We start from the raw sequence: 27599 nt of genomic DNA, 5'->3' as shown, positions 1-27599 counted from the left end.
ATGGAAAGGAAAGGAGAGGAAAGGAAAGGAGAGGAATGGAAAGGAGAGGAATGGAAAGGAAAGGGGAGGAATGGAAAGGAAAGGAGAGGAATGGAAAGGAAAGGGGAGGAATGGAAAGGAAAGGAGAGGAATGGAAAGGAAAGGAGAGGAATGGAAAGGAAATGAGAGGAATGGAAAGGAGAGGAATGGAAAGGAAAGGAGAGGAATGGAAAGGAAAGGGGAGGAATGGAAAGGAAGAAGAATGGAGAGGAAAGGAACTGAGCTGAGAAGCCTTCAGATGGGGAAGCAGACCTGTGTCTCTGTCTCTCACAGTGAGCTGTGAATGTGAAGTGACTTGGTGGGTTAGGGAGGTAGAACACAGTGTCTCTGGGAGCTCTCTGTACTGACCTTAGGATCCACCCCCAGGATGTGATTAATTGGTGGACAAAATACTAAGTGGTTTCTTACTCTCGCCTCTACTGAAGTTTAAGAGAAGCAGGCCAGGATCACTGGCTTTGATGTCCTTTTACCCAGCACACACACACACACACACACACACACACACACACACACACACACACACACACACACACACACACACACACACACACACACACACACACACACACACACACACACACACACACAGCATGGCTGCCAGCCTATGGGCTTTAGTATGAGGCTGGCCAGAGATGAAAGAGACCTGCTGTCTGTTGATTGGCTGTTCAGCTTAACAGGCCCTGCCACGGACCAGAAGGCTGGAAGAGGCCACTTCATATAAAGTATGTCATTAGCATGTTACATGTCTTTTAACCTGTCTTTGTCTGTGCAGTGAGGCAGCATGATCAGTGGGGCTCTACACTTGCAGCTGTGTGAGGTTTAATGAGGTTTCACCAGAGAGGAACTGTCCATAGTGCTGAAATACTGACAGGCAGCTAGTGTCTGTCTGTATGGAGTCAGACGCACTTTCACTTTTCTTCATTCCAAATGGCCTTCATTCCCTAATTAGTTAGTTTCTGTAATTAAAGATTAAAATTGCACCATTGATTGTTTTTTTATATATATATATTTTTTTTACAAAGAACAGCTCCACACTCGTGCCCACCTACCCCAGTCCCACCCTCACATTCCATCCCGGGAAAACAATTATGAATAATAATAAAAATAAATACATAAAATAAAATGCTATTAATATAAGGTGCACAGGCCTACATGTGTCATGGTTTGAAAACAATGAATGTTAACATGTTATAAATGAGACAGTGACTATATATACAACATATACTGTGCATTCCGAAAGTATTCAGACCCCTTGACACCACATTACTCTTTTTATAGCGCTTTCACTCCAATCCTCGGTAAGTTCTATTTTCAATTCAATTTCCCACTTCTCCCTGTGTTGGTGGCGCACATAAGATACGACTAAAAGTATGAGATTAACCCCTTCCGGCTAGGTAGAATTTTAAGCAGTTTGTCCCAATTTAGTGCAATACTTTTGACAAGGACCTATGTTGATCTGCAGTGCTGTCCCTTTTCAGAGACTGCATGGCCTGGTCATGGCACATCCTCAAGGCTCCTCTAGAGCTCCGTTAGACTTCCTTTGTCCTCTTCTGGCTTTGTAGGGTGTATTGGTGTTGATACAATGTCTTCTTTACAGGATTTATGGTTACCTTGATAATCGTCTCGTGTACCTTGGACAATGATATAACATTCCATTTATTCCACTATTTTATACAATTTATTACATTTCCTTTCAGATAGTAAATGTCATGGCACTTGTGCTTCTACAGGTAATGTTAGCAGTGAGCATAAATGAAGCTGGCTGGTTCTTCTGGGATTTAATACATTTCGTGTTCCCCCTGATTTATTATGTGGAGAGAAGGTGATGAAAACTACTGCTGTTCTTCCCGTTCCTCTCTCCATCTCACCTCCCACCCTTTCTAGCGCTCTTTTTCTCACTTTCTCCTCCCTGGTAATTAGACTCCCTCTTTCCTCCCTCTCTCCCCTCTCATTTCTCTATTTTCCCTCTTTTCTCCCCGTTCTCATTTCTCTCTCTTCCTTCTCTACTCCCTCTCTCCTCCTTCTCTACTCCCACTCTTTTCTCTGTAGGTTGATTTGTTGGTACTCAGGACATCTCTCCTCTCTGCCTCAGAGACAACCTTCCTGTTCTGTTCCTGTTCAATAAATCACACAGGTCTTTCTAACCCTCACAAAGGATCTACTGATTTGATATAATGACCTGTTTGATACAATAAATTGGTGCAACTGAATCAGCTGGAGGAGAGGAGGATGGGGAGGACAGGAGGAAGAGGATTTCATGTGTGCATGCATTGTAGCAAAGGAGGTGGAAACTCCCACACATGGACAGACATCTGTTTTCTCATGATGAACAGGGGCGGGCCAGGTGTTCATGATATTGGGTCATGGGTCAGGGAGCAGAGTAATGTGATGCCCTATTGACTGGAAATAGATTTGCCATAGATCACACCTGACTGAGCGGTGGAGTTGATAATTCTGGACCATCTATATATCCACGTGATAGCATGGAGGAGAGTATACTGTATCTGTGTAGACCGGATCACGTGTTTACGTCTCAACAGTAATATGACTGTAACCCTCTAATTTCTACAGTGTTTCAACAGTTGTCCTTTGTGTTGTTCCTGTGTTTGTTTACCCCGGTGTGATCATCATCACATGCTGTATGTTCATCTGTAATCCAGTCACACAACCTCGCTGGGCTCTGCTGTTTCCCAGTGCTGGGCTCTGCTGTTTCCCAGTGCTGGGCTCTGCTGTTTCCCAGTGCTGGGCTCTGCTGTTTCCCAGTGCTGGGCTCTGCTGTTCCCCAGTGCTGGGCTCTGCTGTTTCCCAGTGCTGGGCTCTGCTGTTTCCCAGTGCTGGGCTCTGCTGTTTCCCAGTGCTGGGCTCTGCTGTTTCCCAGTGCTGGGCTCTGCTGTTTCCCAGTGCTGGGCTCTGCTGTTTCCCAGTGCTGGGCTCTGCTGTTTCCCAGTGCTGGGCTCTGCTGTGTTTCCCAGTGCTGGGCTCTGCTGTGTTTCTCAGTGCTGGGCTCTGCTGTTTCCTAGTGCTGGGCTCTGCTGTTTCCCAGTGCTGGGTTTATGCACAAAGCTCTGTTTAAACATGCATAAACATTTCACTACCGTTCCCACCCTCCGGTCCAGTGCACATTGTTGCTCCAGCCCTGCACAAACCCGTCTGATTCCACCACTCAACTCATCATCTAGCCCTTTGATCATGCATGCTTGTGCAGGGTTGGAACAAAACTGTGTTGAGAAACTCTGACCGCCCCCCGACAACAGAGTTGCAGTCTAAGCCAAGAGGACCATGTGTCTGGATGATGTAGCGATGATCAGCAAGGAGGAGAGAGAAGGTTTGGCTGCAGCAGGCAGGAAGCAGGAGGTGGGTTGTGGCTTGTCTTAAAGGGGAAACCAGTGTGTATCTGGGCTCTCAGATATGTGCTCTGTTCACAGTAGCATCATGGCCTAGTTTACACACATTCATCAAAGCTGCTGTTTAAAAGACTGTTTCCTTTCTGGTGTTACATGGCTAGTACACTGGGACTAAACCTTTTATAGGTGTTTTGGTGTGTGTATGATGTTGACCGTCCTGCTGATTAGAGTGTAGATCATGACAGCTACAAAAGGGGGTTTAATTTGTGGATTTTGCCTTGTGCATTTACTCACACAAGGCTGTTATGCCAGTTATGCAAATTAGTGAATTCATTCACATTATGTTGGAATGAGGAAGTGGTTCTAGTCCTCAGAGCATCAGAGCAGCTGTGGTGCCCCACTATTCACACTACTACACAGCTTGGACTGGGCTGAGTGGGAGCCTGACCTTTGTAGTCGTGACATTTTGTCAGGTCTCGAGGAGGGAGAGAAGAGCCCTGGGTTTACTCCCTCAGATTACTGGAGTGGCTATGTTAGATCACACTCCTGCAGAGTACTGAAGATTACTGTACGTGTCAGAGAGACAGAGAGCAGCTTAAGTAGTTTACACACTATCAGGCTGACCTGATCCGTTTTGGTCTAGCCCTGAGTTGTGTCCAAAATGACACCCTATTCCCTATGTAGTACAGTATAAAGGGAATAGGGTGCCATTTGGGATACAAACCTGGTCTTGTCCTGTTATGCTGTTCTGTTATCACTGTGACTTGGTGTAGGCACACAGGGTGCAGACACAATCATCGACCAATCTGTGAGGCTGATCTTTGAGCGATTGGTCTAATTCTTTTCCAGACGGTTTGCTGCTGCATGGCTGCTGTACTCATTCTCTGCTGCAAAGAACTGAAAGTCCACCAGCTTTTCTTTTAATTTAGGATGACATGGAAACCGAAACGACACACTAGCATGTGCTGTCTGTGCACTCTGATGTTGGATACAGCAGTTTAGCCCGGGCCTTCACAATGGATGCCTCTTAGTATGGAGCAGCTGTGTATTTTGAAACATGTTTTGGCATCTTATATTATTCATCTTGATGTAATCCTCTTTCTCCTGTTCTCTTTTCATTCTCACCAACAGCTGAAAATAGGAAATCACTTCTAATATTTTTTTTTGTTGCCTGATTTACTGTCCATTGTTTAGACTGGAAACTTACTGAAGATTACATCACTAGTCCAACCTACTGCTGTCACCATGGTGACCAAGAATCTCTCTCTCTCCCCCTTTCTCTGGTTCGTCATCCTGTCAAGATGCAGTCAGGAGAAAGGAACTAATCACTGATCAGGATGTTAAGTGTAACAGAGATGAGTGGTCAGAGGTTAACACACAGAAGGAGAGAGGGAGAGGTTGTAGTGAGAAGAAGTGAGCGGTATCAAATCAAATCAAATCAAATGTATTTATATAGCCCTTCGAACATCAGCTGATATCTCAAAGTGCTGTACAGAAACCCAGCCTAAAACCCCAAACAGCAAGCAATGCAGGTGTAGAAGCACGGTGGCTAGGAAAAACTCCCTAGAAAGGCCAAAACCTAGGAAGAAACCTAGAGAGGAACCAGGCTATGAGGGGTGGCCAGTCCTCTTCTGGCTGTGCCGGGTGGAGATTATAACAGAACATGGCCAAGATGTTCAAATGTTCATAAATGACTAGCATGGTCCAATAATAATAAGGCAGAACAGTTGAAACTGGAGCAGCAGCACGGTCAGGTGGACTGGGGACAGCAAGGAGTCATCATAAATACTGGAGGCTGAGACAGGAGGGGTCAGGAGACACTGTGGCCCCATCCGAGGACACCCCGGGACAGGGCCAAACAGGAAGGATATAACCCCACCCACTTTGCCAAAGCACAGCCCCCACACCACTAGAGGGATATCTTCAACCACCAACTTACCATCCTGAGACAAGGCTGAGTATAGCCCACAAAGATCTCCGCCACGGCACAACCCAAGGAGTTGCTATCCAACTTGCCAAATCTATAGTTTGAAAGAAATGGAAATAATTTTGTGGAGTGGTTGAACGATCACATCAGTGACTCAACCCACTCAGGTGACGCACCCCTCCCAGGGACGGTATGAGAGAGCCCCAGTAAGCCAGGGACTCAGCCCCTGAAATAGGGTTAGAGGCAGAGAATCCCAGTGGAAAGAGGGGAACCGGCCAGGCAGAGACAGCAAGGGCGGTTCGTTGCTCCAGAGCCTTTCCGTTCACCTTCCCACTCCTGGGCCAGACTACACTCAATCATATGACCCACTGAAGAGATGAGTCTTCAGTAAAGACTTAAAGGTTGAGACCGAGTTTGTGTCTCTGACATGGGTAGGAAAGACCGTTCCATAAAAATGGATCTCTATAGGAGAAAGCCCTGCCTCCAGCTGTTTGCTTAGAAATTCTAGAGACAATTAGGAGGCCTGCGTCTTGTGACCGTAGCGTACATGTAGGTATGTACGGCAGGACCAAATCAGAGAGATAGGTAGGAGCAAGCCCATGTAATGCTTTGTAGGTTAGCAGTAAAACCTTGAAATCAGCCCTTGCTTTGACAGGAAGCCAGTGTAGGGAGGCTAGCACTGGCTTAATATGATCAAAGTTTTTGGTTCTAGTCAGGATTCTAGCAGCCGTATTTAGCACTAAATGAATGTTTTTAGTGCTTTATCCGGGTAGCCGGAAAGTAGAGCATTGCAGTAGTCTAACCTAGAAGTGACAAAAGCATGGATACATTTTTTTTTACAACCATTAAGATGAATTGGGACCTAGAACAAGCATCTCTGTTTTGTCCGAGTTTAAAAGTAGAACGTTTGCAGCCATCCACTTCCTTATGTCTGAAACACATGCTTCTAGCGAGGGCAATTTTGGGGCTTCACCATGTTTCATTGAAATGTACGTGTGTGTCATCCGCATAGCAGTGAAAGTTAACATTATGTTTTCGAATGACATCCCCAAGAGGTCAAATATATAGTGAAAACAATAGTGGTCCTAAAACGGAACCTTGAGGAACACCAAAATTTACAGTTGATTTGTCACCATTCATATGATATCTTTCCGACAGATAAGATCTAAACCAGGCCAGAACTTGTCCGTGTAGACCAATTTGGGTTTCCAATCTCTCCAAAAGAATGTGGTGATCGATGGTATCAAAAGCAGCACTAAGGTCTAGGAGCACGAGGACAGATGCAGAGCCTCGGTCTGATGCCATTAAAAGGTAATTTACCACCTTCCCAAGTGCAGTCTCAGTGCTATGATGGGGTCTAAAACCAGACTGAAGCATTTCGTATACATTGTTTGTCTTCAGGAAGGCAGTGAGTTGCTGCGCAACAGCCTTTTCTAACATTTTTGAGGGGAATGGAAGATTCGATATAGGCCAATAGTTTTTTTATTTTTTTATGGGTCAAGGTTTGGCTTTTTCAAGAGATGCTTTATTACTGTCACTTTTAGTGAGTTTGGTACACATCCGGTGGATAGAGAGCCGTTTATTATGTTCAACATAGGAGGGCCAAGCACAGGAAGCATCTCTTTCAGTAGTTTAGTTGGAATAGGGTCCAGTATGCAGCTTGAAGGTTTAGAGGCCATGATTATTTTCATCGTTGTGTCAAGAGATATTGTACTAAAACACTTGAGTGTCTCTCTTGATCCTAGGTCCTGGCAGAGTGGTGCAGACTCAGGACAACTGAGCTTTGAAGAAATATGCAGATTTAAAGAGGAGTCCGTAATGTGCGTTCTAATAATCATGATCTTTTCCTCAAAGAAGTTCATGAATTTATCACTGCTAAAGTGAAAGCCATCCTCTCTTGGGGAATGCTGCTTTTTAGTTAGCTTTGCGACAGTATCAAAAAGGAATTTCGGATTGTTCTTATTTTCCTCAATTAAGTTAGAAAAATAGGATGATCGAGCAGCAGTAAGGGCTCTTCGGTACTGCACGGTACTGTCTTTCCAAGCTAGTCGGAAGACTTCCAGTTTGGTGTGGCGCCATTTCCGTTCCAATTTTCTGGAAGCTTGCTTCAGAGCTCGGGTATTTTCTGTGTATTTTCAGGGAGCTAGATTCTTATGATAAATGTTTTTAGTTTTTAGGTGGGTCCAGAGACATGTTGGACAAAACCCACTGAGTCTATGATGGCTCCGAAAGCCTTTTGGAGTGGGTCTGTGGACTTTTCCATGTGAATATTAGTCACCAAAGATTAGAATATTATCTGCTATGACTACAAGGTCCGATAGGAATTCAGGGAACTCAATGAGGAACGCTGTATATGGCCCAGGAGGCCTGTAAACAGTAGCTATAAAAAGTGATTGAGTAGGCTGCACAGATTTCATGACTAGAAGCTCAAAAGACGAAAACGTATTTTTTTTTTGGAAATTGAAATTTGCTATCGTAAATGTTAGCAACACCTCCGCCTTTGCGGGATGCACTGGGGATATGGTCACTAGTGTAGCCAGGAGGTGAGGCCTCATTTAACACAGTAAAAAGCCATGTTTCAGTCAGGCCAATCACATCAAGATTATGATCAGTGATTAGTTAATTGACTATAATTGCCTTTGAAGTAAGGGATCTAACATTAAGTATCCCTATTTTGAGATGTGAGGTATCATGATCTCTTTCAATAATGACAGGAATGGAGGTCTTTATCCTAGTGAGATTGCTAAGGCGAACACCGCCATGTTTAGTTTTGCCCAACCTAGGTCGAGGCACAGACACGGTCTCAATGGTGATAGCTGAGCTGACTACACTGACTGTGCTAGTGGCAGACTCCACTATGCTGGCAGGCTGGCTAACAGCCTGCTGCCTGGCCTGCACCCTATTTCATTGTGGAGCTAGAGGAGTTAGAGCCCTGTCTATGTTGGTAGATAAGATGAGAGCACCCCTCCAGCTAGGATGGAGTCCGTCACTCCTCAGCAGGTCAGGCTTGGTCCTGTTTGTGGGTGAGTCCCAGAAAGAGGGCCAATTATCTACAAATTCTATCTTTTGGGAGGGGCAGAAAACAGTTTTCAACCAGCGATTGAGTTGTGAGACTCTGCTGTAGAGCTCATCACTCCCCCTAACTGGGAGGGGGCCAGAGACAATTACTCGATGACAACATATCTTTCTAGCTGATTTACACGCAGAAGCTATGTTGTGCTTGGTGATCTCTGACTGTTTCATCCTAACATCGTAACATCGGTACTGTAGAGTTAAATTGAAATGGGTATAATTTCTGTTACCGTAATAAAACTGAGCCTATATGCCTATATATGTAGCCTGTTACTTCTAGTAATCCTTAAAACTGTATTCTTAGATTGTGGAGGAGGTACATTGTTATTATCAGGATAGAGGTAAGACCCAGATGCAGAACGTGTTGAAGTAACAATATTTAGTACAGCAACGGGGGCAAAGGTACAGGACGCTAATCCAGAGGGGGGCAAAGGTACAGGACGCTAATCCAGAGGGGGGCAAAGGTACAGGACGGTAATCAAGAGGGGGGCAAAGTTACAGGACGGTAATCCAGAGGGGGGCAAAGGTACAGGACGGTAATCCAGAGGGGGGCAAAGGTACAGGACGGTAATCCAGAGGGGGGCAAAGGTACAGGACGGTAATCCAGAGGGGGGCAAAGTTACAGGACGGTAATCCAGAGGGGGGCAAAGGTACAGGACGGCAGGCAGGGTCAGGGGCAGGCTCAGTGGCAGGGTCAGGGGCAGGGGCAGGCTCAGGGTCAGGGGCAGGCTCAGGGTCAGGGGGCAGGCAGGGTCAGGGGCAGGCAGGCTCAGGGTCAGAGGCAGGCTCAGGGGCAGGCAGGCTCAGGGCCAGGGGCAGGCAGGCTCAGGGTCAGGGGCACGCAAGGCTCAGGGTCAGGGGCAGGCAGGCTCAGGGTCAGGGGCAGGGGCAGGGGCAGGCAGGCTCAGTTGTCAGGGGCAGGCAGGCTCAGGGTCAGGGGAAGGCAGGGTCAGGGGCAGGCAGGCTCAGGGTCAGGGGCAGGCAGGTTTAGGGGCAGGGTCAGGGGCAGGCAGGCAGGCTCAGGGTCATGGGCAGGCAGGCTCAGGGTCAGGGGCAGGCAGGCTCAGGGTCAGGGGCAGGCAAGCTCAGGGTCAGGGGCAGGCAGAGTGGTCAGGCGGACCAGGCAAGGGTCAAAACCAGCAGGATGAGAAAAGAGAGACTGGGAAAAAGCAGGAGCTGATACAAAAAATGCTGGTTGACTTGACAAACAAGACAAACTGGAAACAGACAAACAGAGAACACCGGTATAAATACATAGGGGATAATGGGGAAGATGGGTGACACCTGGTGGGGGGAGGAGACAATAACAAAGACAGGTGAAACAGATCAGGGTGTGACAGTTATATGTAACCCGACTGTATGTTTCCAATATACATTCTGCTCATTCTTAATGCAGCTACTCACACAGAGACATCTGGCGCCTGGGTGATTGTGGGAGCTAATCAAGAATCTGATTTGAAGATGGTTTCTAAATTCAGAAAGAGATTGTAAATGAAAGTGTTATTCTGCTAATAGAAACAATGACACTGCTATGCATACTAAACATTTCAAGTTAAAAAGTAGTTATTCTGTTTTTCATCCAACCAGGAGATCATGATTGATTGAAGATACACCATCACACTGTAAAACTGACTTTGGACTGCACAAGTTGTTATTTTCATCTTCAAGGTTTTGTTGATAATTAGACTCCCTGTGTCCTTGTTTTCTCCTCTCTGCTCTCTCCTTTCTGCTGTCCTCTGGCTGGCTTCTAGGAGTGCCCCAAATCCTTTTTTGAGGTCCCAAATGGCTCCCACAGGGCTCTGGTCAAAAGTAGTGCACTATATAGAGAATAGGGTGCTATTTTGGATACCTCCCTGGAGTTTAGAATGCAGATATTCTGCTGTACTGCTGTATAGGAGATCGTGTTAGCTCTCGTTGCCTCTGGCATACCTCAGGCTTACATAATGTGCCTATATTTCTGAATCTGCTGAGTCTTTGATAACCCTCAAGTTCTTCTTACGTATGGTTTAAACAAACTCAAGCTAAATGTATACGTGTTCTTAGTATTGATTATGCAGTAGCATGGTTTAGCCAGTTTTATGTGGCTAAAGTGGTGTGTATAATGGCTGGTATAATTACTCTAACAGTGACTGGCTGTGTGTGAGAGAGGCTGAAAGCTTCTAAGGCTGCGTTTAGACAGGCATCCCAATTCTGATATTTTTTCCACACATTGTTCTTTTGACCAATCACATCAGATCTTTTTTCAGAGCTGATCTGATTGGTCAAAATACCAATTAGTGAAAAAAATATCACAATTGGGCTGTCTGTGTAAACGCAGCCTAAGTGGCTAATCTATGTCCATGTCAACATCCCAAATGCCACTCTATTCCCTATTTAGGGCACTACTTTTGACCAGAGCCTTTTGACCAGAGCACAAAATAGGGAATAGGGGGACGCATCTATACCTCTCCTCCTCTCTGAGCACAATGTCTGCAGTTTACTAGGATGAGACAACTGTAATTAGTCTGCTGCTTGCTGTCTGTGCATGGAGGGATGGAGTGAACCATGGAGAGGTAAGAGAGAGAGATTAGGTTCAGCCAGGACTGCAGGGCTCTTTGTTTCTCCTCTGTCTCTATACCATGGCCTACTAGTCTGCCAATACATTTGCAGTAAAAATGTTGAGGTTGTTTGCTCAACCCACAATGTAATGGAGAAGCTAGTTCTTGGTCAGAATCCTAGTTCTCTGGTGTAGATGAGAAAGTAAAAAACATGATTGATCTGGTCCTGTTTTTTCTAATACCTCAGACATTATCCTAACTTCAACTGCACACAGTCTGATCTGAAAATCAATTCCTCTCATTGATAAGGATGTTCTTGTCAAGATGTTACATTCCACATGAATACTTTCCCTGGGCTCTGTACTCGAGTACCAGACAGGTATTACCACACTAAGCTCCCTAAGTAATTGATGCCTTTTATAACAGAACAACTACTACTGGATCTGAATTCTACTAAAATAAAATGAGGGGTAAATAAATGAAAGGAATATTAACTTTAGACAACGCAGAGTAGCGAGGACAATAGAGAGGAGGGGATGGAGAGGAGAGGACAATAGAGAGGAATGATGGGGAGAGGAGAGGATGAGGAGAGGATGGATGGGGAGAGGATGGAGAGAGGAGGGATGGGGAGAGGAGAGGACAATAGAGAGGAGGGATGGGGAGAGGAGAGGACAATAGAGAGGAGGGATGAGGAGAGGATGGTGAGAGGAGGGATGGGGAGAGGAGGGATGGGGAGAGGAGAGGATGGGGAGAGGAGGGATGAGGAGAGAAGAGGACAATAGAGAGGAGGGATGGGGAGAGGATGGAGAGAGGAGGGATGTGGAGAGGAGAGGACAATAGAGAGGAGAGGATGGGGAGAGAAGTGGATGGGGAGAGGAGAGGACAATAGAGAGGAGGGATGTGGAGAGGAGAGGATGAGGAGAGGACAATAGAGATGAGGGATGAGGAGAGAATGGGGAGAGGAGGGATGGGGAGAGGATGGGGAGAGGAGGGATGGGGAGAGGAGAGGACAATAGAGAGGAGGGATGGAGAGAGGAGGGATTGGGAGAGGAGGGATGTGGAGAGGACAATAGAGAGGAGGGATCGGGAGAGGACAATAGAGAGGAGGGATGGGGAGAGTATGGGAGAGGAGGGATGGGGAGTGGATAGGGAGAGGAGAGGAAAGGACAATAGAGAGGAGAGGATGGGGAGAGGAGAGGACAATAGAGAGGAGGGATGGGGAGAGGAGGGATAGGGAGAGGATAGGGAGAGGAGAGGATGGGGAGAGGAGAGGACAATAGAGAGGAGGTGTGGGGAGAGGAGAGGACAATGGAGAGGAGGGATGGAGAGAGGAGAGGATGGGAAGAGGAGGGATGGGGAGAGGATGAGGAGAGGAGAGGATAGGGAGAGGAGAGGACAATAGAGAGGGGGGATGGGGAGAGGACAATAGAGAGGAGGGATGGGGAGAGGAGGGATGGGGAGAGAAGAGGACAATAGAGAGGAGGGATGGGGAGAGGAGGGATGGGGAGAGAAGAGGACAATAGAGAGGAGGGGAGAGGAGAGGATGGGGAGAGGAGAGGATGGGGAAAGGAGAGGATGGGGAGAGGATGGACGAGGAGAGGAGGGATGGGGAGAGGAGAGGAGGGATGAGGAGAGGAGAGGATGGATGAGGAGAGGAAGGCAGAAGACAGAGGAGAGGATAGAAAAAGAGGAGAGGAGATGGGAGGCAGAGGAGGAGAGGAGACGAGGGAGAAGAGATGAAGGGAGGGAGAGAAGGGAGGAAAGGAGAGGGGAAGCAGAGGAGATGGTGGGGAAGGAATAGGAGAGGAAAGGAGAGAGGACCCGTGCAGTATGTTGAACCCAGGTTGTCTGTTCAGTGTACAACAGTGTGAACACGGTCTATATTTAGCAGGAGGTTGTTTCTGTAAACTCTTTATAGGAATCAGTTATCTGAACAGCTTGGCCATTGAACCACATCAGATTACTCAATACTCCCCCCCCCCCCCTCTCTCGCCCTCTTTCTCTCTCACCCTATTTCTCTCTCACCCTATTTCTCTCTCACCCTCTTTCTATCTCACCCTCTTTCTCTCTCCCCCTCTTTCTCTCTCACCCTCTTTCTCTCTCACACTCTTTCTCTCTCACCCTCTTTCTTTCTCACGTTCTTTCACGCTCTCTCTTTTGCTAGATCTGCTATTAGTTCTTTTTTTTCTTTCTTTTTCTTCTGTTACTTCTGTTACCTGGAGAGTTTCTGACCCTATTTTATGCATGTCTGCCTCCATGCCCACCAATCAAGATGCAGCCTCTGTACAGTGTGTTCTCTGTATGTATCACATGCTACTTCCTGTTGAGCTTCAAGAATATAAATATTGATTGTTGGGTGATCGGTACAGTATGCCTCTTCCCCTCCACTTTCCAACCAACATTGGATTTTACATTACAACTCCAATACCCTCACAGTCTCTTAGAGGAAAAAGCCTCCCCTCTCTTACTGAACTAGCAATCATGCCTGTTAATCTCATACCCTCTCTCTCTTGTCCCTTCCCCTCCATTCCTCCTCTCCCCTCCCTCTCCCTCCCCTCCCTCTCCCTCCCCTCCCTCTCCTCTCCAGCTGGTGGGGGGCGAGTTTGACCTGGAGCAGAACTTCATCATAGCGGCAGCGGAGAGCCTGGGCTGTGTAGTAGAGCTGTTGGAGCACTGTGATGTGACCTGCCAGGCTGAGGTGTGGTCCATGTTCACAGCCATCCTCAGGAAGAGTGTCCGCAACCTCCAGACCAGCACTGAGGTGGGCCTCATAGAGCAGCTGCTGCTGAAGATGAGCTCCGTTGACGACATGATCGCAGGTAAAGGAACATACGCAAGCAGGCACACACACACACACACACACACACACACACACACAGAGAATACATAGTCCATAGAGCTTGTTCCATGGCCAGTTGCCTGCAGTACAGTAAAGTACCCACTACAGAGTTCTGGGTGGATGGATGTGGATTAAGTTAATATTTTAAGCTATTGAAATTCCTATGGCTTAAAGGAGAGGAAAGATTGAAAAGAGAAAATGTCATTAGTCACAGTGTGTTTTATAATGAGACTGAGTGGCAGTTTATAGGATTTTTTTTTCAGAGGGTAAGCTAATAGCATGGAATTTTCTTTTTTAATTCTGTTGTGAATATGAGGGCATGTTTCTATTGTGAATTGTTTACAGTAAATAATGAAACCCTATCTGCCGGTGAAGTACCAACTCAACACTGTGTGTGTGTGTCTGTAGACCTGCTGGTGGATATGTTAGGAGTGCTGGCCAGCTACAGCATCACAGTGAAGGAGCTCAAATTGCTGTTCAGTATGCTGAGGGGAGACCGAGAACTCTGGGTAAGTTGTAGGAGTAGAGGACTCTGGGTAAGTTGTAGGAGTAGAGAACTCTGGGTAAGTTGTAGGAGTAGAGGACTCTGGGTTAGTCATGGGAGGAGGAGAGGTTACAACTTGGGGTTTAGATTCACCTGTCGTATTTGATGAACATGGTTCATATATTCTCAATCTCTTCCTTACATCTCCTCTCTGTCTCTTCCCTCGTCTCTTCTCTCTTCCCTTTATGTCCCTTCATGTCTCCTCTCTGTCTATTCCCTCGTCTCTTCTCTCTTCCCTTTGTACCTTCATATCTCCTCTCTGTCTCTTCCCTCATCTCTTCCCTCGTCTCTTCTCTCTTCCCTTTATGTCCCTTCATGTCTCCTCTCTGTCTCGTCCCTCGTCTCTTCTCTCTTCCCTTTATGTCCCTTCATGTCTCCTCTCTGTCTCGTCCCTCCTCTCTTCTTTCTTCCCTTTGTCCCTTCATGTCTCCTCTCTGTTTCGTCCCTCGTCTCTTCTTTCTTCCCTTTGTCCCTTCATGTCTCCTTTCTGTCTCTTCCCTCGTCTCTTCCCTCATCTCTTCTCTCTTCCCTTTGTCCCTTCATGTCTCCTCTCTGTCTCGTCCCTCGTCTCTTCTCTCTTCCCTTTGTCCCTTCATGTCTCCTCTCTGTCTCTTCCCTCGTCTCTTCCCTCATCTCTTCTCTCTTCCCTTTGTCCCTTAATGTCTCCTCTCTGTCTCTTCCCTCGTCTCTTCCCTCGTCTCTTCTCTCTTCCCTTTGTCCCTTCATGTCTCCTCTCTGTCTCTTCCCTCGTCTCTTCCCTCGTCTCTTCTCTCTTCCCTTTGTCCCGTCATGTCTCTTCCCTCGTCTCTTCCCTCGTCTCTTCCATCGTCTGTTCTCTTCTCTCTTCCCTTTGTCCCTTCATGTCTCCTCTCTGTCTCTTCCCTCGTCTCTTCCCTCGTCTCTTCCCTCGTCTCTTCTCTCTTCCCTTTGTCCCTTCATGTCTCCTCTCTGTCTCTTCCCTCGTCTCTTCCCTCGTCTCTTCTCTCTTCCCTTTGTCCCTTCATGTCTCTTCCCTCGTCTCTTCCATCGTCTCTTCTCTTCTCTCTTCCCTTTGTCCCTTCATGTCTCCTCTCTGTCTCTTCCCTCGTCTCTTCCCTCGTCTCTTCTCTCTTCCCTTTGTCCCTTCATGTCTCCTCTCTGTTTCTTCCCTCGTCTCTTCCCTCGTCTCTTCTCTCTTCCCTTTGTCCCTTCATGTCTCCTCTCTGTCTCTTCCCTCGTCTCTTCCCTTGTCTCTTCCCTCGTCTCTTCTCTCTTCCCTTTATGTCCCTTCATGTCTCCTCTCTGTCTCCTCCCTCCATCTCTTTGCTCTCTCCTCCCTCCATCTTTCCTCCACCTCTCCTCCTTTTATCTCATCTCTCTCCCCTCCCTTCTTCTTCCCCCTTCTCCTCCCTCCATCTCTTCTCGCTCTCTTCTCTCCATCTCTCTCCATCTCTTTCCTACAACCATCTCTCCTCTTCAGCCGAGGCATGCAGTGAAGCTGCTGTCTGTTCTGAACCAGATGCCTCAGAGACACGGTCCAGACACTTTCTTCAACTTCCCCGGACGCAGTGCTGCGGTAAGACTTTATTTACACTCTGGACTGGGCTGGGCCGGTAAAATATTATGTTTGGTTTGTGTGAAGAGCTGAAAATAGTTATACATAAACTGTAATTATCTGTCACTGTTCTATAATATGTTGAATATTTGTTACATTATTCGGTTTAGAGATTACTCTTCCTCTGACGTCTATGATAAGTATCTCTCTCTCTCCCCTTCTCTCTCCCTCTCTCTCTCTCTTTCCTTTCTCACTCCAGGCCATAGCGCTGCCTCCCATTGCTAAGTGGCCTTACCAGAACGGCTTCACTCTCAACACCTGGTTCAGAATGGACCCTCTAAACAACATCAATGTAGACAAAGACAAACCATATCTCTACTGGTGAGTAGAACATATAAACCATATCTCTACTGGTGAGTAGAACATATAAACCATATCTCTACTGGTGAGTAGAACATATAAACCATATCTCTACTGGTGAGTAGAACATATAAACCATATCTCTACTGGTGAGTAGAACATATAAACCATATATCTACTGGTGAGTAGAACATATAAACCATATCTCTACTGGTGAGTAGAACATATAAACCATATCTCTACTGGTGAGTAGAACATATAAACCATATCTCTACTGGTGAGTAGAACATATAAACCATATCTCTACTGGTGAGTAGAACATATAAACCATATCTCTACTGGTGAGTAGAACATATAAACCATATCTCTACTGGTGAGTAGAACATATAAACCATATCTCTACTGGTGAGTAGAACATATAAACCATATTTCCACTGGTGAGCTTATAAACCATGTCTTTACTGATTAATACACATGAAGCACTGGTACATAAACACAATTGCAGATGATCAGTATCATTAGCAAAGCCAACCTGGTTGAAACCTCTGAGATCTAAGCTGTTGTCCTTTTAACCAGCACCCAAACAGTCCCTCCACCTGGTGTACTGACCCACTGGACAAAAACAGGTTCAATCAACATTGTTTTCAAATCATTTCAACAAGAAAATGATATGTGATGACGTTTCCAATCAGTTTTTGTCAGGTTGTGCACAACTGGTATAGAAGTCAGGTGCAGGAGAGCAGAGAGTTGTGATCAGGGGCACACTTTATTTGGTAGAAGCAAACAACAGACGGACGCAACTGTGTCCAACAAACCTCCAGCCAAAGGCAAAAGTGCAAAGACAGTCACAATGATGCAAATGTTTAACAATTAAACACGGGGGAAAACCAGCCTGGCGTGTCACACAAAACACGTAACAAAACAATCCCACACAAAGACATGGGGGGAACAGAGGGAATATATATGTAGTGTGATTAGGGAATGTACAGTGCCTTGCGAAAGTATTCGGCCCCCTTGAACTTTGCGACCTTTTGCCACATTTCAGGCTTCAAACATAAAGATATAAAACTGTAGTTTTTTGTGAAGAATCAACAACAAGTGGGACACAATCATGAAGTGGAACGACATTTATTGGATATTTCAAACTTTTTTAACAAATCAAAAACTGAAAAATTGGGCGTGCAAAATTATTCAGCCCCTTTACTTTCAGTGCAGCAAACTTTCTCCAGAAGTTCAGTGAGGATCTCTGAATGATCCAATGTTGACCTAAATGGCTAATGATGATAAATACAATCCACCTGTGTGTAATCAAGTCTCTGTATAAATGCACCTGCACTGTGATAGTCTCAGAGGTCCGTTAAAAGCGCAGAGAGCATCATGAAGAACAAGGAACACACCAGGCAGGTCCGAGATACTGTTGTGAGAAGTTTAAAGCCGGATTTGGATACAAAAAGATTTCCCAAGCTTTAAACATCCCAAGGAGCACTGTGCAAGCGATAATATTGAAATGGAAGGAGTATCAGACCACTGCAAATCTACCAAGACCTGGCCGTCCCTCTAAACTTTCAGCTCATACAAGGAGAAGACTGATCAGAGATGCAGCCAAGAGGCCCATGATCACTCTGGATGAACTGCAGAGATCTACAGCTGAGGTGGGAGACTCTGTCCATAGGACAACAATCAGTCGTATATTGCACAAATCTGGCCTTTATGGAAGAGTGGCAAGAAGAAAGCCATTTCTTAAAGATATCCATAAAAAGTGTCGTTTAAAGTTTGCCACAAGCCACCTGGGAGACACACCAAACATGTTGAAGAAGGTGCTCTGGTCAGATGAAACCAAAATTGAACTTTTTGGCAACAATGCAAAACGTTATGTTTGGCATAAAAGCAACACAGCTGAACACACCATCCCCACTGTCAAACATGGTGGTGGCAGCATCATGGTTTGGGCCTGCTTTTCTTCAGCAGGGACAGGGAAGATGGTTAAAATTGATGGGAAGATGGATGGAGCCAAATACAGGACCATTCTGGAAGAAAACCTGATGGAGTCTGCAAAAGACCTGAGACTGGGATGGAGATTTGTCTTCCAACAAGACAATGATCCAAAACATAAAGCAAAATCTACAATGGAATGGTTCAAAAATAAACATATCCAGGTGTTAGAATGGCCAAGTCAAAGTCCAGACCTGAATCCAATCGAGAATCTGTGGAAAGAACTGAAAACTGCTGTTCACAAATGCTCTCCATCCAACCTCACTGAGCTCGAGCTGTTTTGCAAGGAGGAATGGGAAAAACTGTGCAAAACTGATAGAGACATACCCCAAGCGACTTACAGCTGTAATCGCAGCAAAAGGTGGCGCTACAAAGTATTAACTTAAGGGGGCTGAATAATTTTGCACGCCCAATTTTTCAGTTTTTGATTTGTTAAAAAAGTTTGAAATATCCAATAAATGTCGTTCCACTTCATGATTGTGTCCCACTTGTTGTTGATTCTTCACAAAAAAATACAGTTTTATATCTTTATGTTTGAAGCCTGAAATGTGGCAAAAGGTCGCAAAGTTCAAGGGGGCCGAATACTTTCGCAAGGCACTGTAAACCAGGTGTGGGGGGAAACAAGACAAAACACATGGAACAATGAAAAGTGGAGCGGCGATGGCTAGAAGACCGGTGACGTTGGCCGCCGAACGCCGCCCGAACAAGGAGTTGTGACAGTTTTCTAACATGGAAAACTGATTGGATTTGCAAAAAATCATTAACATTGGGGAATTTCATATTTTTTCACCCAACTTTCAACCTTTTTTATTTTCATGTTCAAATCAAAACTAGACGTTGAACTGACGTCTGACCTGTGGGGAACCAGTAACTCTAGTGTTTGACGTCTGACCTGTGGGGAACCAGTAACTCTAGTGTTTGACGTCTGACCTGTGGGGAACCAGTAACTCTAGTGTTTGACGTCTGACCTGTGGGGAACCAGTAACTCTAGTGTTTGACGTCTGACCTGTGGGGAACCAGTAACTCTAGTGTTTGACGTCTGACCTGTGGGGAACCAGTAACTCTAGTGTTTGACGTCTGACCTGTGGGGAACCAGTAACTCTAGTGTTTGACGTCTGACCTCTGGGGAACCAGTAACTCTAGTGTTTGACGTCTGACCTGTGGGGAACCAGTAACTCTAGTGTTTGATGTCTGACCTGTGGGGATCCAGTAACTCTAGTGTTTGATGTCTGACCTGTGGGGAACCAGTAACTCTAATGTGTGACCTCTGACCTTCCCTCTAAATCTGTAAGCAGATTATGACCACAAGTTGTTTTTCATTTCATTCACTTTTCAAGGTTTCAAGTTCATAATCAGCTCTGTCTGAGGACTCATTCCTCCTGATGATGTAGTGCAGTATAATGTCTTTAGGAGAAACGAGTCCTGAGTAGAGTAATTAAAACCAGCCCAGGTCTGAACTGTGGAGACTGGTACAAGCTAGTGTGTGTGTGTGTATACAGGCTGGGATCAGAAGCAGGCTGTAGAGGGAGGTACAGAGAAAGGTTATATGGGCTGTAAGGGGGAGGTACAACAGTAATGACTATTAATGTAGACTCTAATGTCTGGCCACCACAGCCCATGTCTGGTAGAGGATTGTGGGTAATTAACAAAGAGATCAATAGCCTCAAGAGGAGAGTTTATTTACCACTACTCCAGATAGATAGGGAGAGGAGTCCCTAAAGAGGAGGAGAGGAGGGGAGTAGAGGACTGAGAGGAACATTGAGACGGGAGAGGAGGGAGACGATGAAAAGGAGAGGAGCGGAGAGGAGCGGAGAGGAACAGCTTGGGAGAATGAGAGAGGGAGTGGCAGAGAATAAGAGAGGGAGTGGTGGAGAGAGGGCGAGGTAAAGAGAGTTATGGCCAGAGTGGAAAGGTAATTAATTAGTCAGTTACTAATTAACAATAGTTACTATCATTGTCCTTCTGGTGTGGATAGTGTTTGGTTGACATAAGCCTGATAGATAATCAGGTAGAATAAGAGAGGGAGTGGTGGAAAGAGGGCGAGGTAAAGAGAGGGATGACCAGAGTGGAAAAGGAATTAATTAGTCAGTTACTAATTAACAATAGTTACTATCATTGTCCTTCTGGTGTGGGTAGTGTTCTGGTTGACATAAAGCTGATAGATACAAGATAATCATACCTCCAGTGAGAGAAAGGCATTATTTTTCCTGAGTATCTACAATGTGAAACATCAAATCGAGAGAGACAATCTGAAATTAGAAATGTAATGTTCGCACCTCGTAATTTTGATACTGTTTCTTTTGCAGCTTTCGCACCAGTAAAGGAATCGGCTACTCTGCACATTTCGTGGGCAACTGTCTGATCGTGACATCGCTGAAGTCTAAAGGCAAAGGCTTCCAGCACTGTGTCAAATATGACTTTCAACCTAGGAAGGTAAGAGGTGCTTTGGTGGACTTCACTGTGCTTGCTTAATTATACAATTTCAAACCGATACCAGAACCCAGGACCTCTGCCTTGCAAACACACGCGACTGCCCTGCTGAAACGTTCTTAGACACTTGCGCCAACGAAACGCTAGCAGTTCGGCCGTGCAAGTGGAGACTACAAGGGTGACCAGGTTTCATCTGTTACCCTGGTAGTGATCAGTGATCAATGGTCAGTGTGCTTACACCAGCCTACAAGTCACATAGCTGATGATCAGTAGAGGGCTCATGCAGCAGTGTGCAGGTCCCATATGTGATTGAGGTGGGGCTGATAGAATAGGATCATCAGTCTGCTGCTCTATAGGACTGTGTTGATCTTGTCAGAATGTTATGGATGTGGCCTGACCACCAGCCTGTTGCCATGTGAGTACTATCAGTAGTACTCTGTAGTTATATGTATTAAGCGTTTTAGGCTGTGTTTACACAGCCATCCTGTCCAAATCAGATTTTCTCTCTGTATCCAATCTTTTCTTCTGACTGTCCACACTCAATGTGACCCATATCAGATTTGCGCATTCACACTGATGTAGCCTCTGAAGTAGCACATAGAGGCAATGCTAATTTCCTGTTACTGTTCCTTTAAATGTGTCACACTGCTTTGCTTTATCTTGGCCAGGTCGCAGTTGCAAATGAGAACTTGTTCTCAACTAGCCTACCTGGTTAAATAAAGGTGAAATAGAAAATACAAAATGTTGGGGTGGTGGTCATGGTTCAGCCAAGTCTTAACCCTTCAGAGCAAAATATTATCTGATCCGACTGTCCAGACAGAGGTCACATATGGAGGATCGTGTTTGTATCAAGAATGGGATCCAAGTATAAATTGAAAGTCAAAAGATGAGATTCCATGTAGTTTTGTGCTGTTTACACATTAGGGAAAAGATCCGATAGGCATCAGATATGCAAATCATTGGCAAAAGACCTGAATTGGGCTGCCTGTGTCAACGCAGCCTCCAAGTAGGAGAGCTGATCTAAGATCAGTGCTGATCTAGAATACAGGTAATCTTATTCATTGTGATCTAAAAGCTTAATCAGTCCTAAATCAGCACTGAGATGCTTAATGCATACAGCCTCTGGCATATAACAGTGACAGCATCTTAATACAACTTTAGAAGATCTTTACAGCAAACCTAGTATACCTGTGGTTTGGGAAATGCATGTTGTAAATGGAGTACTGCATTCTGCTGTGTTGGTTCAGTACATGTCATAATAGACCATATACAAGGTGAGCCGTTTGACTTTATTAACAGATCATCGTGGACAGAAAATGCAGCGCAATTGTTAGGATAGACAAACATCTGTCATAACAAAACACTCCAAAACAAGCCTAGCCAGTAGCTGACAGTGCCTCCATTCTCTACAGACCAGGGAGAGAGAGAACATCATAACCTGTTCTGTTTAACACTCTCACAGGGACCTCCTCACAGGAACAGCTGGCTGTGCCCTGAGATGAGATGAGAGTGTAGAGAGGAATGATAATGTAGCTTGGGATGTCTGACACCCTACCTGCCTCTGTCCCAGTAGAGATAACAGGCTGGTTCAAGGCTGCTCTCAGTCATTTAAAGCCTTCGGTTAAACAGCTGTCAGTAACAATGATGTGTCTGACATGGCACCCTATTCTGTACATAGTGCAACACTATATAAGGAAATAAGTTCCCCCTCTTGTCCTCTCCTCTCTGCACCAGGTCAACGTTTCTAGTAGTGAAGTCATCAGTGATCATTAAAGTAGAGGACAGATTTTGATCTAAAGATATCCTCAAATCAATGATCTGCTCTCCTGGTGGTTCAAAGTGATCTTAAAGAGGGCATTGGCTCTTAATCGTCAACTGGAGTAATCTGATCCACTCTGCCGTAGTCATGTTGATGGTGTGTTTACATCCTGTTGATCTGCAGTAGATCAACATAGTGAGGGTTTCAGCTGTAAATGGTCTGGAATACTGTGTTATCTATACCATGCAGTAGGTTTGTGTTACAGGTCTGTGTCTCTGCAATATGTATGAGGTCAGAGCTACTGAATCACATGATCCTATTTGGTCTCTAGATGATCTGGGTGATTGCAATGCAAACACAATAGGCTGTGTTTAAAACCCTGTTCATACAGTGGGATTGAATGGGTTGTAGTTGCTAGTGTTATTATGTATGGAGCAGCACACTAACTCACTCACTCACTCACTCAGTCTCTCTCTCTCTCTCTCTCTCTCTCTCTCTCTAACCCTCTCTCTCTCTCTAACTCTCTCTCCTCTGTGTTTCAGTGGTACATGATCAGCATCGTCCATATCTACAACCGCTGGAGGAACAGTGAGATCCGTTGCTACGTCAATGGTCAGCTGGTCTCCTATGGCGACATGGCCTGGCACGTCAACACCAGCGATGTGAGAATGCTCCTCATTGCTGATTGGTTGTTTGATGCTTGATTGATTGACTGACTCTCCTGTCACTGCTTATTCCTGATGTGAGGCCTCTACAAGGTCGTGTTCAGTACGGCAAAGAGGCACATTTTGAACAGCTTTGAAACATTTCTTATTGGACAAGTGGAACTATAATCTATTTCACTCTGTTTTCCCCTGTTTTCGTCGCCACTGAACACAGCCGTGGTGGTAGTAATATGTGTGGTTGTGATGGTTGTGTTGTGATATATGTGGTTGTGATGGTTGTGTCTGTGATATTTGTGGTTGTGATTGTTGGGATGTTTGTGGTTGTGGTGTTTGTGTATGTAATGTTTGTGGCTGCAAGTGCAGCATTTGATCACATGCCACAGTTTGAAATCCTCCGAGCCTGGGGCTCTGGTCAAAAGTAGTGCACTATATAGGGAACAGGGTGCCATTTGGGGCACACACCAGAGATGCATAAATCCTCAGTGGTGCTCATTGAGTTTCAGCGCCTTGGCAGAGTTTACTCTTGGGAGCAGAGCTGCATTTTTCAAAGCTCCCATTTGAATAACCATTTATCAGGGAGATGTTTGAAGAGAGGAAGCCAATCTACTGAGTTAGGGATGGTGCTATCTACAGAGTTAAGGATGGTGCTATCTACAGAGTTAAGGATGGTGCTATCTACAGAGTTAAGGATGGTGCTATCTACAGAGTTAGGGATGGTGCTATCTGTAGAGTTAGGGATGGTGCTATCTGTAGAGTTAGGGATGGTGTTATCTACAGAGTTAAGGATGGTGCTATCTGTAGAGTTAGGGATGGTGCTATCTGTAGAGTTAGGGATGGTGCTATCTACAGAGTTAAGGATGGTGCTATCTGTAGAGTTAGGGATGGTGCTATCTGTAGAGTTAGGGATGGTGCTATCTGTAGAGTTAGGGATGGTGCTATCTGTAGAGTTAGGGATGGTGCTATCTGTAGAGTTAGGGATGGTGCTATCTACAGAGTTAGGGATGGTGCTATCTGTAGAGTTAGGGATGGTGCTATCTGTAGAGTTAGGGATGGTGCTATCTGTAGAGTTAGGGATGGTGCTATCTACAGAGTTAGGGATGGTGCTATCTACAGAGTTAGGGATGGTGCTATCTACAGAGTTAGGGATGGTGCTATCTACAGAGTTAGGATGGTGCTATCTACAGAGTTAGGGATGGTGCTATCTACAGAGTTAGGGATGGTGCTATCTACAGAGTTAGGGATGGTGCTATCTACAGAGTTAGGGATGGTGCTATCTACAGAGTTAGGGATGGTGCTATCTACAGAGTTAGGGATGGTGCTATCTACAGAGTTAGGATGGTGCTATCTACAGAGTTAGGGATGGTGCTATCTACAGAGTTAGGGATGGTGCTATCTACAGAGTTAGGGATGGTGCTATCTGTAGAGTTAGGGATGGTGCTATCTGTAGAGTTAGGGATGGTGTTATCTACAGAGTTAAGGATGGTGCTATCTGTAGAGTTAGGGATGGTGCTATCTGTAGAGTTAGGGATGGTGCTATCTACAGAGTTAAGGATGGTGCTATCTGTAGAGTTAGGGATGGTGCTATCTGTAGAGTTAGGGATGGTGCTATCTGTAGAGTTAGGGATGGTGCTATCTGTAGAGTTAGGGATGGTGCTATCTGTAGAGTTAGGGATGGTGCTATCTACAGAGTTAGGGATGGTGCTATCTGTAGAGTTAGGGATGGTGCTATCTGTAGAGTTAGGGATGGTGCTATCTGTAGAGTTAGGGATGGTGCTATCTACAGAGTTAGGGATGGTGCTATCTACAGAGTTAGGGATGGTGCTATCTACAGAGTTAGGGATGGTGCTATCTACAGAGTTAGGATGGTGCTATCTACAGAGTTAGGGATGGTGCTATCTACAGAGTTAGGGATGGTGCTATCTACAGAGTTAGGGATGGTGCTATCTACAGAGTTAGGGATGGTGCTATCTACAGAGTTAGGATGGTGCTATCTACAGAGTTAGGGATGGTGCTATCTACAGAGTTAGGATGGTGCTATCTACAGAGTTAAGGATGGTGCTATCTACAGAGTTAGGGATGGTGCTATCTACAGAGTTAAGGATGGTGCTATCTACAGAGTTAGGGATGGTGCTATCTACAGAGTTAGGATGGTGCTATCTACAGAGTTAGGGATGGTGCTATCTACAGAGTTAAGGATGGTGCTATCTACAGAGTTAGGGATGGTGCTATCTACAGAGTTAGGGATGGTGCTATCTACAGAGTTAGGATGGTGCTATCTACAGAGTTAGGGATGGTGCTATCTACAGAGTTAAGGATGGTGCTATCTACAGAGTTAGGGATGGTGCTATCTGCAGAGTTAGGATGGTGCTATCTACAGAGTTAGGATGGTGCTATCTACAGAGTTAGGGATGGTGTTATCTACAGAGTTAGGGATGGTGCTATCTACAGAGTTAGGGATGGTGCTATCTACAGAGTTAGGGATGGTGCTATCTACAGAGTTAGGGATGGTGCTATCTACAGAGTTAGGGATGGTGTTATCTACAGAGTTAAGGATGGTGCTATCTGCAGAGTTAGGGATGGTGTTATCTACAGAGTTAAGGATGGTGCTATCTGCAGAGTTAGGATGGTGCTATCTACAGAGTTAGGATGGTGCTATCTACAGAGTTAGGATGGTGCTATCTACAGAGTTAGGGATGGTGTTATCTACAGAGTTAGGGATGGTGTTATCTACAGAGTTAGGGATGGTGTTATCTACAGAGTTAAGGATGGTGCTATCTGCAGAGTTAGGGATGGTGTTATCTACAGAGTTAGGGATGGTGCTATCTACAGAGTTAGGGATGGTGTTACCTACAGAGTTAGGGATGGTGTTATCTACAGAGTTAGGATGGTGCTATCTACAGAGTTAGGGATGGTGCTATCTACAGAGTTAGGGATGGTGTTATCTACAGAGTTAAGGATGGTGTTATCTACAGAGTTAGGGATGGTGTTATCTGCAGAGGTAGGGATGGTGCTATCTACTGAGTTAGGGATGGTGCTATCTACTGAGTTAGGGATGGTGCTATCTACAGAGTTAGGGATGGTGCTATCTGTAGAGTTAGGGATGGTGCTATCTACAGAGTAAGGGATGGTGCTATCTACAGAGTTAGGGATGGTGCTATCTACAGAGTTAGCACCATCCCTATCTGTAGAGTTAAGGATGGTGCTATCTGCAGAGTTAGGGATGGTGCTATCTACAGAGTTAGGGATGGTGTTATCTACAGAGTTAGGGATGGTGTTATCTACAGAGTTAAGGATGGTGTTATCTACAGAGTTAAGGATGGTGTTATCTACAGAGTTAGGATGGTGTTATCTACAGAGTTAGGGATGGTGTTATCTACAGAGTTAGGGATGGTGCTATCTGCAGAGGTAGGGATGGTGCTATCTACAGAGTTAGGGATGGTGTTATCTGCAGAGGTAGGGATGGTGCTATCTGCAGAGGTAGGGATGGTGCTATCTGCAGAGGTAGGGATGGTGTTATCTGCAGAGGTAGGGATGGTGCTATCTACAGAGTTAGGGATGGTGTTATCTGCAGAGGTAGGGATGGTGCTATCTGCAGAGGTAGGGATGGTGTTATCTGCAGAGGTAGGGATGGTGCTATCTACTGAGTTAGGGATGGTGCTATCTACTGAGTTAAGGTTGGTGCTATCTGCAGAGTTAAGGTTGGTGCTATCTGCAGAGTTAGGGATGGTGTTATCTACAGAGTTAGGATGGTGCTATCTACAGAGTTAGGGATGGTGCTATCTACTGAGTTAGGGATGGTGCTATCTACTGAGTTAGGGATTGTGCTATCTACTGAGTTAGGGATGGTGCTATCTGTAGAGTTAGGGATGGTGCTATCTGCAGAGTTAGGGATGGTGTTATCTACATAGTTAAGGGTGGTGCTATCTACAGAGTTAAGGATGGTGTTATCTACAGAGTCAGCGATAGTGCTATCTGTAGAGTTAGGGATGGTGTTATCTACATAGTTAAGGGTGGTGCTATCTACAGAGTTAAGGATGGTGCTATCTACAGAGTTAGGGATGGTGCTATCTGCAGAGTTAAGGATGGTGTTATCTACAGAGTTAGGGATGGTGCTATCTACAGAGTTAGGGCTGTTGTTATCTACAGAGTTAGGGATGGTGTTATCTACAGAGTTAGGGATGGTGTTATCTACAGAGTTAGGCTTGATGGGGTGTGTGTAGTGGATATTTTTATAACACATGTCGACAAGGCAAGGGCTACACGTACATGTTTATAAGGGCAGACACACACACACTATGGGATATGGTCAAAGGTAGTGCACTAAATTCAGAATAGGGTGCCATTTGGAATGCAGATCTAAGTGTCTGCCAACCTTTCTTTTTCTCTGAGTGGCAATCTATTAGAGGCACTGTAAATCATGCACTCTCATAATTATCCTATTTGCCCATTCAAAAGCTGTCATCAGTTTTTTTGTCTGTTAATTGCTCTGATGCTCAGCTGTCTTTGAAGTTTGGGTGATGTTGTAACCTCTCTGAGTCTGCTGGAGGATTTAAAAGA

At 45.5% G+C, this 27599-nt stretch overlaps 1 protein-coding gene across 8 annotated transcripts in view; it reads left to right on the top strand.

Annotated features, from left to right (window-relative positions):
- The window catches only part of LOC110507646 (neurobeachin-like), a 307618-nt gene that overhangs the window by 39747 nt on the left and 240272 nt on the right, over positions 1–27599 (top strand). For all 8 annotated transcript variants that reach the window (XM_036965232.1, XM_036965228.1, XM_036965226.1 and 5 more), the window contains exons 2-7: positions 13507–13738; positions 14167–14267; positions 15762–15857; positions 16096–16217; positions 20495–20621; positions 22920–23039. In XM_036965232.1, the coding sequence (XP_036821127.1) occupies positions 13507–13738; positions 14167–14267; positions 15762–15857; positions 16096–16217; positions 20495–20621; positions 22920–23039 (798 nt within the window). The remainder of the gene's footprint in view (positions 1–13506; positions 13739–14166; positions 14268–15761; positions 15858–16095; positions 16218–20494; positions 20622–22919; positions 23040–27599) is intronic.

The sequence above is a fragment of the Oncorhynchus mykiss genome, chromosome 27 (genome assembly GCF_013265735.2).
Source record: "Oncorhynchus mykiss isolate Arlee chromosome 27, USDA_OmykA_1.1, whole genome shotgun sequence".
NCBI classification, from domain to species: Eukaryota; Metazoa; Chordata; class Actinopteri; order Salmoniformes; family Salmonidae; genus Oncorhynchus; species Oncorhynchus mykiss.
This window is presented reverse-complemented; position numbering and strand designations above follow the sequence as displayed.